This window comes from Gopherus flavomarginatus, chromosome 5 (assembly GCF_025201925.1).
Source record: "Gopherus flavomarginatus isolate rGopFla2 chromosome 5, rGopFla2.mat.asm, whole genome shotgun sequence".
Taxonomy (NCBI): domain Eukaryota; kingdom Metazoa; phylum Chordata; order Testudines; family Testudinidae; genus Gopherus; species Gopherus flavomarginatus.
In genome coordinates this window covers 139,904,682-139,925,529 of record NC_066621.1, presented here as the reverse complement: position 1 = coordinate 139,925,529, position 20,848 = coordinate 139,904,682, and the positions used below count along the sequence as shown (strand labels likewise).

The following is a 20,848-nucleotide window of genomic DNA, read 5'->3' as shown; positions in this document are numbered from 1 at the left end:
GCCAGGGCTTTGTCAAGCTGTGCCTTAAAAATCTCTAAGGATGGAAATTCCACCACCTCCCTAGGTAACTCATTCCAGTGCTTGACCACCTGCCTAGTAAAATATCCTAATATCCATCATAGACCTCCCTCACTTCAACTTGAGACCATTGCTTCTTGTTATGTCATCTGCCACCACTGAAAACAGCCTAACTCCATCCACTTTGGAACCCCCCTTCAGGTAGTTGAAGGCTGCTATCAAATCCCTCCTGACTTTTCTCTTCTGCAGACTAAATAAGCCCAGTTCCCTCAGCCTTTCCTCGTAAGTCGTGTGCCCCAGCCACCTAATCATTTTTGGTGCCCTCCACTGGACTATCTCATTTCATCCACATCCTTTCTGTAGTGGGGGGCCCAAAATTGGATGCAATACTCTAGATGTGGCCTCACCAGTGCCAAAGACAGAGGAATAATCACTTCCCTCTATCTGCTGGTAATGCTCCTACTAATACAGCCCAATATGCCATTAGCCTTCTTGGCAACAAGGGCACACTGCTGTTTGAAGGCCAGAAGAAAGGGTTCAGGAAAGATTTGTTTTCAGGACAGGGTCCCCCATTGAGTATGCATTGTAGTTATTTGTTTATACTCCATATGGGTTCCAGTGTGGGGTGGTGGATAATAACTAGGGATATGTGGTTAGAAGGAGTTTTATTTCTGTATTGGAGCAGGTTCTCTTGGGATATTTGGGTGGCCCATTCCATGATGCGATCTGCATTTCTGGTGCAGTGTCCTTGTTTGGTGAAGGTGGTTTTCAGTGTGTGTTAAGATGTATATCCTAGACTCTTTTCTCTGAGTATATTCTGTGGTATCTGAAGCTATGTCTACACTAGCACTTATGTCGGCAAAACTTTTGTCACTCAGGAATATGAAAAAACACCCCTCTGAGTGACATAAGTTTTGCTGGCATAAGTGCTCATGTTCACAATGCTATGTCTGTGCTATGTGCACAGTGCTACAGCTGCTTGTTGAGCTGGTTTTATTATGTTGATGGGAGAGATCTCTCCCATTGGCATAATATGGCTACACCATTGATCTTACAGCCATACAGCAGTATTGGTACAGCTGTACAGTTGTAAGCTTGTAAGTATAGACATGGCCTGAGTGATTACAGATTTCTTGGTGTGATTGGGATGATGACTGGATCTATGAAGGTCGGTGTAGTGTTCTAAGGGTTTCTTGTATATAGTTGTCAGTGGGGTTCCATTGTTGAAGCTGATTGTGGTGTGCAGGAAGTTGATGCTGGTGTGGAAGTGTTCCAGAGACAGTTTAATGGACAGGTGGTGGTTGTTGAAGTTGTGGTGGAAATCTACGAGGCACGTAGGTCGTCTTTCCAGAGGATGAAAATATCATTGATATATCTCAGGTGTATCATTGGTTTCATGGTGCATTTGTCCAGAAATTCTCCTTCAAGGTTGGCTATGAAGTGGTTGGCATATTGGGGAGCCATCCTAGTACCCCTGGCTGTTCCCATGGTTTGGACAAAGTGTTTGTTGTTTAATGATAAATTGTTATGGGTGAGTGTAGCAAGGTGGGGGGATCCCCCACAGCCCCGCGGAGTGACGAGCCTCCCCTAGCACCAACGTGGGCGGAGCCAGGGTGTCCTGAGCCTGCCCCCCAGAGGGCAGAGCACAGGACAGGAAGTAGAAAAGAGCAGCTGCAGAGCTCATTTGGAAGCCAGTCGCCGGAGAGGCCTGATGCCTGTGGCCTAGCTCCGGGTTGGGACATGCCGGCAGGCTGTGGCCAACACGAGGACTGGCCAGGCTAGCCCAACCTACCCCTGGCCAGCTACCCCGAGGAGCAGCCCGGCCTACCCCTGGCCAGCTACCCTGTAGAGCAGCCCGGCCTACCCCTGGCCAGCAACCCCGAGGAGCAGCCCGGCCTACCCCTGGCCAGCAACCCCGAGGAGCAGCCCGGCCTACCCCTGGCCAGCAACCCCGAGGAGCAGCTGAGCCTACCCCTGGCCAGCTACCCTGTAGAGCAGCCCGGCCTACCCCTGGCCAGCAACCCCGAGGAGCAGCCCGGCCTACCCCTGGCCAGCAACCCCGAGGAGCAGCTGAGCCTACCCCTTGCCCCCTACCTCGAGGGACCAATGGAAACCTCCAAGGACACCGCCTTAACCCAGGTACCCTATGAGGGGGAGTCTGGAAGTAGCCCAGGGGCAGTCGACCCTGGTCTGGCTGCAGGCCAGCCCGAACCCAGGTCAGTGTATTGTGATCAGGATCCTCACTGACACAGCAGCAAGTCTCCTGCCGCTGCTAGGGCCCCGGGCTGGGATGCAGTGAAGTGGGTGGGCCTGCGTCCTCCCTGCCACCCCACTCATGGGTGGCAGACTCTCCCTCGCACCAGACACTCAGAAGCCTGAGCTCCTGACTGTGTTTTTGTTGCTCCGCCCTGACCTAGGTCCTGGGTTTATACTGAACTATTGGCTCAGCCCCTGCCTAAGGTCCTGAGCTCCTGGCTGTGTGTTTGCTGCCCTGCCCTGACCCAAGGCCTGGGCTTATACTGAACTATTGGCTCAGCCCCTGCCTAAGGGCCTGAGCTCCTGTTTGTGTGTTTGTTGCCCCACATTGACCCAGGGCCTGGGCTTCTATTGAACTATTGAGAGGCGGTGGGATACCCCACAGCCCCATGGAGGGACAAGCCTCGGACGAGCCCTTCTACAGTGAGAATGGGTGTAATGGATGAATTTGGTGATGTGTGTTGGGGTGGATATCTGAGGGTTGTCCATTGTCTTGTAAATATTTGAGTCAGGCAGCTATGCAATCTTTGTGAGGGATGTTGGTGTACAGGGAGGTGAAATCTATGGTGGCAAGAATGGTGTTCTGAGGGAGCTTGTTAATGTTGCGGGGTTTGTGGAGAAAGTCGATTGTGTCATGGAGAAAGCTGGCCCTTTGTAAGGTGAGTGGTTTGAGGGTGGTTTCTATGGCCTGGTTTACACCAGGGCAGGGGAGGAATCGATCTAAGTTACGCAACTTCAGCTACATGAATTATGTAGCTGAAGTTGACATACTTAGATATACTTACCGTGGTGTCTTCACTCCAGTGGAGTACTGGAGTTGATAGGAGAGTGCTCAGTGATCGAGTTATCGCATCTTCACTATACATGATAAATCGACCCCTGCTGGAGTGATTGCTCTGGAGGTAAGTGTAGACATGCCCTATGAGTCCTGATATTTCTTCAGTGCCATTGCCAGATATGATGGGTCTGCCTAGGTTCCCTTGTTTGTGTATCTTGGGATGCATTTAGAAAGCCCCTGGGTTGCACTTGTGGGGGATTATAAGCTTTGTAATGATACCTTACAGGATACCTTTTGCGTGAAGCATATTTTAGTTACATTATATTCACACTCATCAGCATACTTTCATAAAATCATATTGAGTGCAAAGTCACAATTAGATTCTGTGGTGAGGCGGAAGTTTAGTCCCTGAGAGAGTACATATAATTCAGCTCCATTTAGGGGTAGTCTTGATAAATTGATGTTTGGATGTCATGTAGTTTCCATGGGTTCTAGTGCTTAGGTTTCTCCTGGAGATGGTGATGTTGTGGAGTAGTTGTAGTTGGTTCCACTTTTTGTTTCTGTGTTAGATGGTTGTCATCAGGTTTTATTGATAGTGGCTTTGAATTTCTTGCATGATTTCCAGGTAATTTTCCTTATTTTTTTTTCCTTTAGTGTGTGAGTATGTGATGATTTCTTGTTTGAGGTGGTTCCTCCTGGAGCATGTGAGGTGCAGTAAGTGGTTCCTCAGTTTTTCTGAAGTCCATCTGCTGAGCTGTTCAGCATATTTGGAATTGTATGTAGTGGTCAGAGTGTGTTAGATGATGAGACCTCTGGGGATAATGTTTTGTTTCTTGTATTTGTTCAGGAAGTAGATGTTGTGGTAAGTTTTGCTTTCGTTTTCTTTGTTGCGGAGTTTCCATTTCAGATGGCAAAATTAGGTATCTTCCATTATTGCACACAATGTTGTTGTAGCCGTGTTGGTCCCAGGATATTAGAGAGACAAGTGTGAGTGAGGTAATATCTTTTATTGGACCAACTTCTGTTGGTGAGAGAAACAAGCTTTGGCGCTTACTCAGGTATTCTGCAGCTCCCCACAGACCAGGACACACCAACTTAAAGCAGAACCAGACCCTGTCAGAACAAGAGATACAAAACCTGCAGACATATCTCCATTGCTGTAATGATCAACACACCCTACAACACATCTTTCAGGATCCATGTATCCTACACATGCCTATCGCAGCAGGTGGTGTACTTCATTCAGTGCACTAAATGCTCCAGTAGCAACTATGTGGGTGAAAGCAGACAGTTACTACAGTCTTGCATGCATTCACCCAGGAAAATGATAAAAGACAAAAACAGCCTTTCATCTGTCGGTGAACACTTTTCACAAAGCAATTATGCTATATTTGGCCTATCAGTCCTCATCCTCAAAGGAAACCTGCACAACACTTTCAAAAGATGACTCTGGGAGCTTAAATTCATAATTTTGCTAGACACTAAAAAGCAAGGACTGAATAGAGACCTGGATTTATGGCTTATTACAAAAAAATCTATAACCCATTCTCAACCCCCCACTTCCTTCTCACCCATTCCTCTCTATGATTGGAGGGGTGTTAATGGGTCACTTTACCTTAAATGGCCCCTTGAAATATGTGTTAACTCTTTATGCTAAACAATCTGTTCCATCTTGTATTTAGCTGTGACACTCTGAGTACGTTTCCCAGACCTGAAGAAGAGCTCTGTGTAAGCTCAAAAGCTTGTTGCTCTCACCAACAGAAGTTGGTTCAATAAAAGATATTATCTCACCCACCTTGTCTCTTCCACAGCCTGAGTCTTCCAGTGTTGGGGCTCAACATGTTAATTTAGTCCATTTTGGGTTTTAATTGTTTCTTGCTTTCATTGTTTTGCTTATCAGTTGAAACAAAGGAATGAAAAGAAGATGCTGCAGCACTTGAATGACTCCACCTCTAAAAGGGGATGGGGCAAAGAGAAATGATGCCTCTGTGATGTTTCTAAATGGCTCAGCATTGACCTCAGTTATTTCCTATTCCTCAGGGAGCATTGAAGGATCACTTCAGAAAAGATAATAGTGATTTTGACGAATTTCTAGACTGTTTACGGTCAAGATTTTCAAGGTTTGAGATGAAAAATACAGAGACCTATGAGGTAAGAAATAAGCAAGATATTACTAAGAAAAACCACCACAAACCACACCATTGGATGTTGGGATTGTTAAGTATTTCAAAGTTAACCCAAACTCCCATTTAGCTCCAAATGGTTTAGAAGAAGACCTGATGGTCTCAGTCCAGTTCCTAACAGACAAGTGTCAACATCACAAAAACCACTATTAAGATTGCAACTCTTGTGATCTTAGCAGAGAAGCCAGGAAATGAATGGGCATGGAAATGGGGGGGAGAGGAGGTTGGACTACCTTAAAAGGTGCCCCTCACGGTCATGGCTGTAGCAATCTGTCTAGCTAAGCACTTATAAGGCCCCCATTACAGTAGTATCTGAACCCTCATAATCTTTAATGCATTTATCCTCAGAACATCCCTATGAAGTAGAGACTTGCTATTATCCTTATTTTACTGGTGAAGAACAAAGGCCAAGAGAAACTAAACAACTTCCCTGAGGTCTCACAGAAAGTCTGTGGCACAGCAGGGATTTGAATTTGGGTCTCCCATGTAGAAAGCTAGTTCCTTAAACACTAGGCTAGCCTCTCTTTCATTATGGGGGAAGTTTGCATTGCTGCTGCCTATGCTATGTGTGTCCTATGGTTGAAAACAAGACTTCAAATTCCACGTCTGTAAACATGGCACCTTTCACCACCACTAATTTCAGTTCAAAGCTAGAAAACGCATTGCAACATAGAATTTTGGAGCTATTCTGTTTGCTCTTTAGAACTGACTCTGTGTTGCCAAGTTTGTTTGAGAGCGGGGCTAGAGATTTCCTATATGCTTTGACTGCAGCCTAAAACTGACCTGATTTAAATTGCTAATAAACTGTAGTTTTGTCCAATGAACTGTCTTTTACTGAGGGCTAGATCTCTCTCACTCCCTTTAAGTACTTACATGGCCCTCATTACCCATAGTCTCTAAGCAGATTGTGCCAACCTTAGTACATCCATGTGTTAGATTAGCACTGCTAGACTCTTTAAAAGGGTTCCGAAGGGGAAGATTGGGGTCAGCTTCTGAGTGAAATCAAAGTGGCCAGTGTCTTTCTAGCCAGAATCTGGCCTCTACTCATAGCCACACTCAGCACAAAGAGGCTAATCTTTGTTTCTTTGTCTGGAACAGACCCTCATCCAGACTGTCCATCACATCATTGTCACTGAGTATGTTCAGGCTCTCCTAACTGCTTCAGGGAAGTCATCTTCTGCAAAGCGGAGGAAAATTGCCAACAAAATTGAAGTGGATCACCGGGCAATTCGAACGCTCTTTGAAGAATGCTTCGTAAGTCTTTGATTTGGCTTTGCAGTGTTATGTTTACTCTTTCCACCACCGAGTACAAGAACCTTGACAATGAGCGGCACATTTCTGAATGAAACAGGAGCACTTAACAAACTGATACCCAGCTCTCTATACATAAACATCAGTCGTGCTTCAAGACGTCATGTTGGCAGTTCAAATCTGCTATCAGTGGTGCAAAATATTGTTAGTTTGTAGCTTTGGAATGTAGGGGGACCCCAAGCTTTCTACTCTTTCCCTTGCAACAGGAAACAGTGAGAGACTCAAAATTGGGGGGCTTTAATTACACCAGCTAGGCCTGTTGCACTTCATGGGGCAATTGCCTCAGTAGAATAGGTGATGTTGTCCATGCTGCTCTACCATGCAGCTCTTGCCAGCTGGGCAATGCAGAGTCCTATAGAACCTACACTCTACTCAAAGGTCTGCTGTAGTATAGTTTCAGTGGGATACGGTATCCTTCTCACTTTCTGCTGTGACAGATTGTTGGACGCTTCTGTGTTCCACTACAGAAGTTACTGCATTTCAGGGGTGAGTAAAGGGATTGCTGTATCTCTTTTACTTATCGCAGAAGGATCAAGATTAACATGAAGGTTTGTAAAGCACATGTAGAGAGATGGGTGAGGGCTTAGTAATGTATTATAATTAAAAATACTGTAATTCTTGACTTCCTGATACATTTTCCCAATCAAATAGCCTCACTCTTTTGGTGGGCTTTTTTAAAGCCAGCCATAATGCAGTTGCATGTATTGGCCAGTAGGGGTTGCTAATGCAGTTGCATGGTTAGATTCCACTTTATTCCTTCATCAGGGGTGAGAAATACCACACAATCCCTGCAATGCTCATAGCTCTTTCCTGTCCACAGGTAGGTAACCCAAATCTGATCCTAAAGCCAGATCTTCACATTGCACTCTGCTTCCTCTGCCACTCCAGTTGAATGCATATGTTCTTATATCCCTAGGGCCCTAGAACTGCTTCACCGGATGACCCTATTGAAGGTATCCTAGAATTCATTCTTCTTACTGACATCGAAGCAATGAAAATACAGCTTGTGCTTCTTCTCCACAAGTTTCCAGATATAAGGTAAGGCACTGCATGGATTATAGTTATTCAGGCTGCTTAGCTGATTATTTACAGCCATAAATCCTGTAACAATATTTGTTTTCCAATACACTACCTGTGCACCTTCTTGGCTGTGCTTTGGGATTATTATAGTCAAAGCTGGTACCAATATCTATAATTAAGGCTCCCTGACACCTCCATTATTAGATCCTGTTTTCGGTTGCTTATAACTATCAAACATTGACCATTTGGGTTGAAATTTCCCATTCTGTGCACTGAAGGAGGCAGGGGTCCAGAGGAAAGAAGTTGTATGTGATCATGTAATTAAAGACTACATCATTATGCACAGCACGGGAGGGAGGGCAAATTAGCATTGCACGAACAACCTTAATTCAGTCACTTCTTAACTTTTGAATGTTTAACTTGGCAACCTTAACATTCTGTAAACTTAGTGTTTTTATGTGTCATTAATTCTACATTATCTAGCATGCATTCAGCACTTACATTTCACACAGGAAACTGACAGTAGGAACTAAAATGAAATGGTAGCTAATTTTAGTTCCTAAAATGAAATGGTAGCTAATCTCAGTTTATCAAACTGTTCTGTTTTTTTTCCCTTCAATTCCTTCCAACATTTTTCTGATGTCCTGTTCTAGTAACTGTCTTTTTCCAAGTTAACTTATATGCACAGACAATACTTGGAAAAATACCCATTCTGATTGTAGTCTCAGTGCCAAAGTTAGAGCTGGTTCAATGTCATTGACTTCAATGTCATCACACCTGCTTACCTCACATCTGACTTGGGTGATAAGTGACAGTCCCATTCAGCCAAGCAACTACCGCACAAGGGAAAAAAACATCTTCCAGGTGACCAGGAGGTCACCATCTCTTTGCAGAAAGGGTAAAAAACATGCTCTTAAAAATAAAATGTGGAGTCACCATAAAAACCAACCTGCCAAACAATCAAACAGTCCTGCTCTGCTCTTAGCAGAGAACTGGGTCAGGAGCAGCTTTGGCAAGGTGAGATCATAATTTTAAATACAGGTATAACATGCTAGGTGGCCATTGGTGTTAGAAACCAGTTTATCAGCAGTTGGAGTTTAACAGTTTCCAAGACTCTGGTCTTGGCCCTGTGTAACTGGGTCTTATCAAACAAACATATTTGTCTCCTCTGTTTTACTGATCTGATTCCTGGTACTTTTGCAAAGGAAAGAACATCTGAATATACTCTTGGACATCAAGGGATCTCTCAGTGGGACAGACAGAAATGCTATGTTGGAGGTGGTTTATGATAATTGTGTGGGAGTTGAAAGAGGACCCAATTCATTTTTTGAAGCGATAGAAATAAAGACTGGAAAATATGACATCTGTGGCTGCTGCTTCTGCTATTAGTAAAGGTGAGTGTGTGTGAGTACATATGCATATAGGTGTGTGTAAATAGATTTATAGCTAGATAATGTAATAATTGCTGTGACTGTAATGCCACTTTTTTAGATTTCTAATACAAATCTGCATTACTAACTCTTGTATAGCATTTTCCACCTGTAGATCTGTGAGTGTCTTTAAGTATCATTTTGCAGATAGCGCTGCTGCAGTACAGAGTGCTTAAGTGGTTTGGTCAAGTTACAGCAGGTCAGTGGAAGAGCTGGGAATAGAACCCAGAACTCTTGGCTCCTTGTCTAATTTTCTCTTCCTGTTTGGAGACAGCAGAGTGATCACAGAGCACAGGGCCTGGTCGGACAGTCCAACCAGCCGTGCTTAGGAGTGACAATCCCTATTCTTTTTAAACAAATACTTAATGTTTTTCCATTTGGTCCCTCCATAAATCTCCCCTAGTCCAATGCATTTCAACAGAATTCACAGATTCATAGATTGTAAGGCCATTAGGAACCTTTATGGTCATCTAATCTGACTTCCTCCTTAACATTGGCCAGATAGTTTCACCATGATTCCTGCATTCAAGCCCATAACTTCTGGAAGAACTAGTGCATATCTTCTAAAAAGATATCCAGCCTTGATTTAAAGATTTCAAGTGATGGCCAATGCCTACTCAGTCCAATGGTTGGTTACCCTCACTTGGAATAATTTACATCTTATTTCTAGTCTGAATTTGTCTAGCTTCAGCTTCACGCCATAGGATCTTGTTAAATCTTTGGCTGCTGCTTAGAGCCCTCTCCCCAGGTAGGTTTATCTCCTCGCTCTGTACTGAGAGTGCATTCACACACACACACACACTCACACACACACACTGTTTTATTTCAGTTTCACAAACATTTCCTTTCTTTTACTCAGGTCTAATATTGGAAAGTCAGAAGCCACCCTCCTTGCCTGGGTCACAAAGGCTCCATCATCATCATCAGGCAACATCTGAGATCACAGCTACTTGAAAGTTACGAGAAATAGCAAACAGTATTTGTCTGCTGAAAACAGCCCGTAGGCCATGGGAGAACATGTGCCAGAGTGTTCATGACAAGAAGATCACATAAACCCAAACTGTGGTTCACTGCACAAAGTCCAACTGAAAGGAGGAATGCACATGGTTAGTGGGGTAGAATCCTCCCTGAAACCTGCAGCTAGATTCTTGCTTAGCTGGGCTATGGCTGCTAGGGAGAGAAGCACTGGACAGAGCCACATCTTGCTTTGGTAGGTGATTGGGTCAGTAAGCCCCTGCCATTTCCCCACTCTTCCCACAATGCTCCTTTCCACAGTCCTGCACAGAGAGCCACTATGTAGCATGTTCTGCGGCATGCAGAGAGCTGCAGAACCCTTCTGGCACATGGTTGCCAACTAGCATCCTGCTCAGCCAGCATTTCCACAGCAGTTGGGGCCTTGTGCGCCCACAGAGGGGAAGCAGGATGTGGCACTTAGCTTTTGTGTCTCATTCAGTTGCCTAAATGGAAAGCCATACTAATAGCACAGAACTTACCTCAGTCCCTAGTAGCCCATTGCAATGGATTGTGGACATAGTGTAATTAGTATCTTTGTTTTTATAACTGGCTTCAGAGCTAAGTTTGGCTTTCCATCCGTATAACTCAGTTTACTGAAAATTTCCCCTGCTGTAAAGCTCTAATTTCTTTAATGTGGGAATTTTTGCTGTGGAAATCTCATGTGCAGCGGACAATTAAAATAGCTGTTTCCGCTAATCCTCTGGGTCAGTGTGAACTGCTTTCAGATGTGAATAGACAAGAAGCACAGTATGGGAAAATAATAGCCCTTCTTTTTGCCCACGTATAGGCTGGTCATAATCTCAGAGCTGGATTTGGTTCAAGGCTTCATTTGCTATTGTGTTAATATAGGTCACTGCCATTCTGGTGCTCTCTGACAAGTGTAAACAAATTAGCCTTGCAGAAAAGAACTGCTATATCAGACACCCTTCAACTCTCATAGACAGCCATTCTGCAGCAGTGACAGCTTCCTCAAACATGGCCTTTCACCTCTGTTTTGTTGGCAGTTCAGTGTACTCATGATTAATTATCAGCGGAACAAGAGAAGCAAGTTGGTTGGTTTTTGTGTGTATGAAAAACTTGTAATCAAGCTGCCCTGTGAGATGTTTGGGGGAAAGTCCCCTAAATCCAAATGAAATTTTAAAAGGTGTCACACCACAGAACTATAAACTCTCATCTGTGCTCTTTGCTGAGTCGGAAAACTCATTTTTTCAATAAACTAGCTTTTAAAGGCCAGATTCTACTTCCTTACTCCTGGTGAATGGTACCTCACTCTACAAGTAGTTCCAATAGACCTGTTCCAAGTAAGGTGACACAGCAAATATGTGGTTTTTAAAAAACAAGTCAAACAACTTTAGAATTACCATGTAATCTGTTTAAGTGACCTTTCAAGGACCAACAAACATCAGCTGAGTTACAGAGATTGTTCATTAACTAGTCTACAGGTGGCACAACATCATACCAAAAAAGTTGCTCTCCCTTTGCCATCTCAGCTTGAACTCTTAATTAACCTTTCCCTGTGCAGCTCTGCCCTGGCCTATGCCTTGGTTCTGATCTGTTAACATGGCCCATGTCCTTTCCATGTCAGTCGGCCAATGTGCCCCGCCTCTTCAGGGACACAAAAACATTTTGTGAATTTGTGTTGGTTTGGTCAAATTGGTGAGAAAAGGAAACAAAATCCCTTAAGAAGGACTCAGAGAAAATCAAAATGTTTCCTTTCAAAAAAGATGAAACATTTTGATTTTTCAGCTCAAAATGACTGTTTTGAAAATGTGGAAAACAGTCAGACGTGGTCAGCAGTGAAACAAACATTTTGTTTGACCTGCCACTATATTTTTTTCCCAAATTTTTTTGTTTTTCCAAAAATTTTGAACAGTTTCAGTTCAACCCAAGCGGTTTGGTGTTTTTAATTTTCCAGAATGGCCAACGAACCAGAAAATCCATTATTCGCACAGCTCCACTCACAGCCTTCTGAGTTTATTTCTCCAGGCACATCTTCACGCCTTCCTCCATGGCCAATGCAAGGGCAGCTGGCCCTTCCTTTCCCTTTTTAACCTCCTCCTAAAGACCTGTTCTTCTCTGAGGCCTGTAAAGACAAAATACCTTTCGCAGCCCAACATTAAACAATTAGATGAAGGGGAAAAAAAACCCTTATCTTTCTTTGGGGATTGCAAACAGGTTTCAGGGGCTCACAACCACCGTGTCCTTCCCATATTGCTAATTGTCAAGAGTAGATGGGAGGGGAACTTTGGTGGAGGTAATTGGTCCTGATCTATGTCTGTGTTCTAGGACCCAATCATGCAATTACCTACTACAGGGGTGAGTAGTAAGCACCTCTTTGGGTTGTAAGGTTTTGCAGAATGGTGCCTTTACTTTGTGAGCCTCACAGGGACAGGAAATAGGGGAGGGGGAGTATTAATATAATTTTTGTCTTGTACGATACTGAGCACGACTTCGATTCCCACTGACCAAATGATGTAATCCCCAATAGACTCTTCATTGCTTTGAATGAATTGTGAGAACTTCAAAATCATAAAAGTCAATTTCAGCTATTAAAAGATTAGGAAGAGCATTCTAACAAAAGTCAATAATCTGGCTACTCTTCCAAGACAGCTGACTCCTCTGTTTGAAAACAGAGTTTCTAAAGTTCAAGATGGTCCCGGTATTAGAGAAATGTGCAATTTTTAGTCCAGCTAAACATTTAATTGGCTTATAAGCCACTCAGGAAAGCAATTAAAATTCACTGCCATTTTGCACAGGTTGGAAGACAACACAGTCTGCATGTTGCACCCAGCTCATCCAGCCTCAAACTTCTTGCCACACAAAGAAATATAGACATTTGTCAAAACATACAGGGCTGGGCTCTGAATTGTGCTGGGTATATCAAGCCAGTCACAGTAGTCATCCTTCTGTGCTATGATTTACGGATTTATTTCCAGGGGCGAGAAATACATTATATTTATAGTTTCTTGGAGATAGGGTTATAGTGAGCCCATGTTTATTGATATTTAAATCAACAAGAATTACAGAGAAAATAAATAAAAACACACAAAACCCTTGGACAACCTGATTATAGTTGGTCTAAAAATACATTCCACAGCACTGGAAAGATTTCTTCCAAATAAATATTGATAATTAGTTGCTTCTACTCTATCTGATAGTCACATTCAGAGAAGGGTTTTATGTTTACTAAATAAATACATGTAAATTGGAAACTGGCGTGTATTGGAACACAATGTAATGTAAGTCCTGTCTGTGTATGTATATACAATGTGTTCTGTAATATATAGCTGCATATGAAATATATTTATTTTAACTAATATTTCTTCATTGTAAATTTCTCTTCTCATTTTGCAATGGAGCCATAAAATATTCAAATAAAACTTAAATGAAGAAAAATGCACGCTTAGACTTATTCGCCACATATTGGACTGCAGAGTTTGGAGGTGAATCTGCCCTGATCTGATAAAGATCTCAATCCTATGGACTTTCTAGACATAATCCTGTGACATATATAAACCCATCTGTGCTGTGCTTCCAGGAGAATAGAGGACAAGAGTGGCTTTAACTGCCCTGCTTTACCGTTATTTCTGGACTGTGTAGGGGCCAGTGCAAGCACCAAAGGACACTCCACCAGAGAAGAAGATCACATCATGGAACAGGCCACACAAAAAACCTGAGAAAACATACTTCAATAGAGATATAACCCCCCCCCCGCCTCTGACCATACACCCCTAGTTGTCACCTACCACCCCACAATGAAACCCATACAGGGTATCATCAAAAAATTATAACCCATACTTGATGAGGACCCCATCCTGAAAGAAATCTTTCCTGAACCTCTCTTCTAGTCTTCAAACAACCCCCCCAACTTCTCCAAGCTCATCATCAGAAACAAGCTCCCCACACACCAGGACACACCTACTCAAAGCAGCACCAGGCCCTGCCACAACAAAAGATGCAAAACCTGGAAACATATCTCTGCTTCTACAATGATCAACACTCCCCACAATCCACCTTTCAAGATCCCTGGATCCTATACATGCCTGTCACAAGATGTGGTGTACCTCATCCAGTGCACTAAATGCCCCAATAGCAACTAAGTGGCTGAAATGAGATACTCGCTATGCACTCAGATGAACTCGCATAGAAAAATGATAAAAGACAAAAACACCCTATCATCTGTGGGTGAAAACTGTTCACAAAGTGGTCACGCTGTATCTGACCTCCCAGTCCTCATCCTCAAAGGAAACCTGCACAACACGTTCAAATGATGAGCCTGGGAGTTTATATTCATAACTTTGCTAGACACTTAAAATTATGGACTGAATAGTAGAGACACTGGATTTATGGCTTATTACAATTCACAATCCACTAAACAACCCCCTTCAGCTGCCCTTCCCCCCTTCCCTTCCTATGACTGGAGTATTAACAGGCCACTTCCCCTGGAATGGCCCCTTGCAATATGTATTAACTGACTGTGCTAAACAACGTGTTCCCTCTTGTGCTTAGCTGTGACACTCTGAATTAGTTTCCCAGATCTGAAGAAAGTCCCACAAAAAGATATTACCTCCCCCATCTTGTCTTGCTGATAAATTTTAAAGCAGCCAGGACGTTCTGTACCTTAGAGCTAAATTAGAGCAACTCGGAGCTGCCAGTGGGCTGCACCATGGTCTATAGCAGCATAGAATCTCTGTAGCTCTCAGCACTCCAGACTCCCCCGACAATGAACTGCCTCCACTCCCCTGATACACTAGTTGCGGGGCTTATGATGCTTGCGTGGGATATAGGTGTGCAGTGGATGAGGAATTCCTCCCCTCAATTCGCCCCAGTCAATGGGAACAGAGGATGGTCAGCCCCTCCCTGCACCAGGCACAGAGGTTCTGCTCCCATTAAAGTCACCTCATGAGATCACTGGCACCAGGACTTTAAAAGGGAGATAACATCGGTTCCTAGGATTTAAACAGGTTTAATCATCTCAGCTTTTCTGAGAGATCCTTTCTTCTCATTTCCTCTTGTGACTTGCACAGAATAGAATCACTGATTGCTAGAAGACGATGCATCGTGTGTGTTCCATGGCTGCTGTTTGGCTGGAGGTGGAGCCCCTCATGTTCTGCTGTGACAGACTTTTTGGAACCATCTCGGTAATTCATGGTTCTGGAACTAGAGCACAGCATTGAGACAGGAGTTTTTTGGTGAGGGGCATGTGGGGGGGGGATTTTTAGAGTAAACCAGGGTTGTGTTTGCCAAAGCAATTGAATGGCTTCCTGCACTGCTTGTGTGACAAACAAACCCTGGCAGGAGGCCCCAAAGGAGGGGAACCTGTGCCCCTGTGTACCATGGAGCATTGCCACGATATCTTTCTATGGCAGTAGGGAGGGGCTCTGGGACAGGGGACAGGCTGGGGATGGGAAAGGGCAGTGGCAGTGAACTGTGCTGATCAACTGGTTCCCATCCCAGTGAAGGTGGTGTACATTGCAGACACAGCCCAGCTGTGCACCTTCTCTGTTCACTACTTAAAGGGCTAGAGGGCTTCAAACTCCTGTAGGTCATCTGTACATTTCACATATACTTAAGCTCTGTGTGGGTGAGCACAATTCCACCCCATATCATTCATAGAGATACAAATCCCGTGGGATGCTGAGGGAGCGTCTATTAAGAACTGCTGAGGAAGGCCTGTGAAACAGCCTAGTGACAGGCTGACAATGTTAATCTGAAACCACTCGCCCAGCTAACAGGTTTGGGTCCTCAGTGAAGGGAAAGGGTTAGTGGGTTTTGCTGACTCACTGTTACCATTTGCCTACCTTCCCCACCTGGGAGGGGCTTTCTACAGACACAGCCTGCAAGCTTATATAGGGCTGCTGGGAGCTGGATCTGAATTTTGTGCCTTGAGACCAGCTCTAGTTTCGTCTGTTCCCAGAATAGCTTGGCAGATAACCCTATTACAGCTACTGTAGGGGCTCCGTTTAATTATCAGTGGGGGTGATGTAGTGTAATTATGAATAACATTGTATTTCCAAGTGACTTCTGACCCCCCAGGTTAGTCAGATGAGCTACAGTGGCCACCTGAAAGGATTTATCTTTGGCTCACAAGAGAGTTGAGAAGCCATGAAACTGAGGCCTAGTCTACTCTACGTGTTTATACCGAATTTAGCAGCGTTAAACCTATTTAACCCTGCACCCATCCACACAACGAGGCCCATTATATCGATATAAAGGGCTCTTTAAACCTGTTTCTGTATTCCTCCCCGAAGAGCGGAGTTGCGCTGAAATCGGTATTGCCATGTCAGATTAGGGTTAGTGTGGCCGCAAATCGATGGTATTGGCCTCCGGGCGGTATCCCACAGTGCACCACTGTGACCGCTCTGGAAAGTGATCTGAACTCAGATGCACTGACCAGGTAGACAGGAAAAGCCCCGCGAACTTTTGAATTTCATTTCCTGTTTGCCCAGCGTGGAGCTCTGATCAGCACGGATGGCCATGCAGTCCCAAATCCAAAATGAGCTCCAGCATGGACCGTACAGGAGATACTGGATTTGATCGCTGTATGGGGAGACAAATCTGTTCTATCAAAGCTCCGTTACGGAAGACGAAATGACAAAGCATTTGAAAAAATCTCCAGGCTATGATAGACTGAGGCCACAGCAGGGACTCAGCAGAGTTCTGCGTGATAAGCGTAACGGAAAGCCAAAGTATCAAATGGACGCTCATGGAGGGAGGGAGGGGGGACTGAGGACTCCAGCTATCCCACAGTCCCCGCAGTCTCCGAAAAGTATTTGCATTCTTGGCTGAGCTCCCAATGCCTGTAGGGTCAAAAAACATTGTCCCGGGTGGTTCAGGGTATATCTCGTCAATTTACCACCCCTCCCCTCCGTGAAAGAAAAGCAAAAAAAATCGTTTCTTGCCATTTTTCAATGTCACCGTATGTCTACTGCATGCTGCTGGTAGATGCGCTGCTGCGGTGCTGAACGGCAGCATCCCCTCCCTTCCCTTCCCTGATGACAGATGGTACAAAATGGTGGAAAGCTGTCATCATCCCGTGAGTGCTCCTGGCTGGCCTCAGTGAGGTTGGCTGGGGGCGCCTGGGTAAAAATGGGAATGACTCTCTGTCATTCCTGGCAGATGGTGCAAAATGCTGGGCAACCATCCTCATCATAGCAGCTGGAGCCTGAGCTTCATCAGCCCCCCCACCCCCTTTCATGTCTAAAGAAAAGATTCTGTATTCCCTGGACTATCATAGCAGTGGGAGGCTGTGCTCCTCTCCCCCCTACCCTTTAATGTCCTGCCTGGACTATCATAGCAGCTGGAGGCTGCCTCCCCCTCATTTTATCTCTCTAAAAAGTCAGTGTTTCTTATTCCTGCATTCTTTATTACTTCATCACACAAATGGGGGGACACTGCCACAGTAACCCAGGAGCGGTGTGGGAAGAGGGAAGCAACAGGTGGAGTTGTTGCAGGGGCACTCCATAGAATGGTATGCAGCTCATCATTTCTGTGGGATCTCTAGGGCTTTGACCCGGAGCGGCTGTGCTCTCTAGTAGACTTGCCCCATATTCTAGGCAGGACTGACTCTATTTTCAGACAAAACATAAAGAAGGGAATGACGCTGGGAGTCATTCCCATTTTTGTCCATGCGCCCCCAGCTGACCTCAGCGAGGCCAGCCAGGAGCACCCATGACAGCAGCAGACGGTACAAAATGATTGATAACCATCATCACCAATTTCCCATTGCAAATGGTACAAAATGATTGATAACTGTCATCTCATTGCCAATTTACAATAGCAGACAGTGCAATAGGAATGGTAACCATCTCTGCTACCTTGCAAAGGCAAATTAATGCTGCTATGTAGCGCTGCAGTACCGCCTCTGTCAGCAGCATCCAGTACACATATGGTGACAGTGACAAAAGGCAAAACGGGCTCCATGGTTGCCATGCTATGGCATCTGCCAGGGCAATCCAGGGAAAAAGGGCGTGAAATGATTGTCTACCGTTGCTTTCACAGAGGAAGGACTGAGTGATGACATTTACCCAGAATCACCTGCGACACTGTTTTTGCCCCATCATGCATTGGGATCTCAACCCAGAATTCCAATGGGCGGCGGAGACTGCGGGAACTATGGGATAGCTACGGGATAGCTACCCACAGAGCAACGCTCCAGAAATCTATGCTAGCCTCTGTACATGGATGCACACCGCCGAATTAATGTGCTTAGTGTGGCCGCATGCACTCGACTTTATACAATCTGTTTTACAAAACTGGTTTATGTAAAATTGGAATACTCCCATAGTGTAGACATACCCTAACTCCCCTCAATTGCACTGCAAGCACTAGTGCACCTTCTAGATATAAGTTAGAGGCAGAGGCTCTCAACAGAGGCTTAGTGAGATGCTCAGAGCCATATGCACATCATGGCTTTATTCAATAGCTTTGCCAAGGCAGTAAGATGTATGGGGAAGAAGAATATAGTGCTTAAGGCAAGTGTGTGTCAGCCTTTCAGTTTCATCAGCCATATGACATCCTCTGGGGGAAGAAAAAAAGACCCACAGCAGTTGTACCTCTTTAGGAACAATTCCCTTGGCGGTGTGGCCTTGTGGATAGGAAACTGGCCTGCGTGCAGGAGATCTGGGTTCTATTGCTGCTGAGTGACCTTAGCAAGTCACCTGTGTGCTCTGTGCCTCAGTTTTTCCATCTGTAAAATAGGGGTAATGATACTGACCTCCTTTATAAAGTGCTTTAAGATTTACTGTTGACAAGGACTCTATAAGAGGTAGGTATTATTACTATACTAATTTGTGATTTCCCCCCCATCCCAAAAGGGAGAATCCAGGGAGCTAGTGAATCAAACATCATGACACATGTCTGTCACCACATGGGCCTGACTAACTTGTGTGTGGAAATTTCTTTCAGATTTTCTCTTTAGCTGTGACTTTGCAGATCAGGTTACAGCTGAGAACAGAAAACCCCAGCCTAGTCATCAGTCTCCTGACAGGGGAGAATTGTAAACACTCAGGACAGACAAGACAGTGAAAGGCCAGATTGGATGATACACTCACATTATTATTATTAATTATTAATTATTATTATTATTACAACACTTAAGAGTACAAAGTCAACTAATCTTTATTACAACAAACATCCATAGAAGTTAGTAATGTTAAACACTCTACAAAACACTTGATTAATATGAAAGACGAGGTGGGTGAGGTAATATCTGCTATTGGACCAGCTTCTGCTGGTGAGAGAGACAAGCTTTCAAGCGACATAGACAAGGTCTGGGAAAGGTCCCCAGAGTGTCACAGCTTGATTAATATGGTCAAAGGAGGAGGAACTGGAAATTGTGGGGAGCTGTGGCCCCAGGACATCATTGTAGGGTAGATTCCAGAAGTAGCAGAGTATAAGAGCGAGCCCTTTGATTAGAAATTGTGATAAAGACAACTATTTACCAGGAGGGGAAGGACACTCTACAGCCCAAAAGACAGCTTAAAGGCTGCCTTAAAGCTTAGTGCAGGAGTCGGCAACCTTTCAGAAGCGGTGTGCAGAGTCTTCATTTATTCACTCTAATTTAAGGTTTTGCATGCCAGTCATATATATTATAGACTTACAGAAATGTTAGAATGTAACAAAACTTCTGTATGTAAAGTAAATAAGGTTTTAAAAATGTTTAAGAAGCTTCATTTAAAATTAAATTAAAATGCAGAGCCCCCCGAACTGGTGGCCAGGACCCAGGCAGTGTGAGAGCAACTGAAAATCAGCTCATGTGCCACCTTCGGCACGTGTGCTATAGGTTGCCTACCCCTGATTTAGTGTGTGTCTTACAAAAGTGCAATTCATAGATTCATAGACTCTAGGACTGGAAGGGACCCTGAGAGGTCATCGAGTCCAGTCCCCTGCCCTCATGGCAGGACCAAATACCGTCTAGACCATCCCTGATAGACATTTATCTAACCTACTCTTAAATATCTCCAGAGATGGAGATTCCACAACTTCCCTAGGCAATTTATTCCAGTGGGTCAACCACCCTGACAGGAACTTTTTCCTAATGTCCAACTTAAATCTCCCTTGCTGCAGTTTAAGCCCATTGCCTCTTGTTCTATCATTAGAGGCTAAGGTGAACAAGTTTTCTCCCTCCTCCTGATGACACCCTTTTAGATACCTGAAAACTGCTATCATGTCCCCTCTCAGTCTTCTCTTTTCCAAACTAAATAAACCCAATTCTTTCAGCCTTCCTTCATAGGTCATGTTCTCAAGACTTTTAATCATTCTTGTTGCTCTTCTCTGGATCCTCTCCAATTTCTCCACATCTTTCTTGAAATACGGTGCCCAGAACTGGACACAATACTCCAGCTGAGGCCTAACCAGCGCAGAGTAGAGCGGAAGAATGACTTCTCGTGTCTTGTTTACAACACACCTGTTAATGCATCCCAGAATCACGTTTGCTTTTTTTGCAACAGTATCACACTGTTGACTCATATTTAGCTTGTGGTCCACTATGACCCCTAGATCTCTTTCTGCCATACTCCTTCCTAGACAGTCTCTCCCCATTCTGTATGTGTGAAACTGATTGTTCCTTCCTAAGTGGAGCACTTTGCATTTGTCTTTATTGAACTTCATCCGGTTTACCTCAGACCATTTCTCCAATTTGTCCAGATCATTTTGAATTTTGACCCTGTCCTCCAAAGCAGTTGCAATCCCTCCCAGTTTGGTATCGTCTGCAAATTTAATAAGCGTACTTTCTATGCCAACATCTAAGTCGTTGAAGAAGATATTGAACAGAGCCGGTCCCAAAACAGACCCCTGCAGAACCCCACTTGTTATACCTTTCCAGCAGGATTAGGAGC

The 20,848-nt window shown here is 44.4% G+C and overlaps 1 protein-coding gene across 2 annotated transcripts in view; it reads left to right on the top strand.

Moving 5' to 3' along the window:
- Positions 1–13,295, top strand: part of LOC127051612 (exocyst complex component 3-like protein) — a 35,495-nt gene extending 22,200 nt beyond the window's left edge. The window contains exons 8-12 of one of the 2 annotated variants that reach the window (XM_050954145.1): positions 5,093–5,203; positions 6,334–6,489; positions 7,463–7,584; positions 8,772–8,960; positions 9,856–13,295. In XM_050954145.1, the coding sequence (XP_050810102.1) occupies positions 5,093–5,203; positions 6,334–6,489; positions 7,463–7,584; positions 8,772–8,955 (573 nt within the window). In that variant the 3' untranslated portion in view covers positions 8,956–8,960; positions 9,856–13,295. Of the gene's footprint in view, positions 1–5,092; positions 5,204–6,333; positions 6,490–7,462; positions 7,585–8,771; positions 8,969–9,855 lie in introns of both variants that reach the window. The other variant, XM_050954146.1, reaches the window with a different exon arrangement.
- Positions 13,296–20,848: the final 7,553 nt, after the last annotated feature.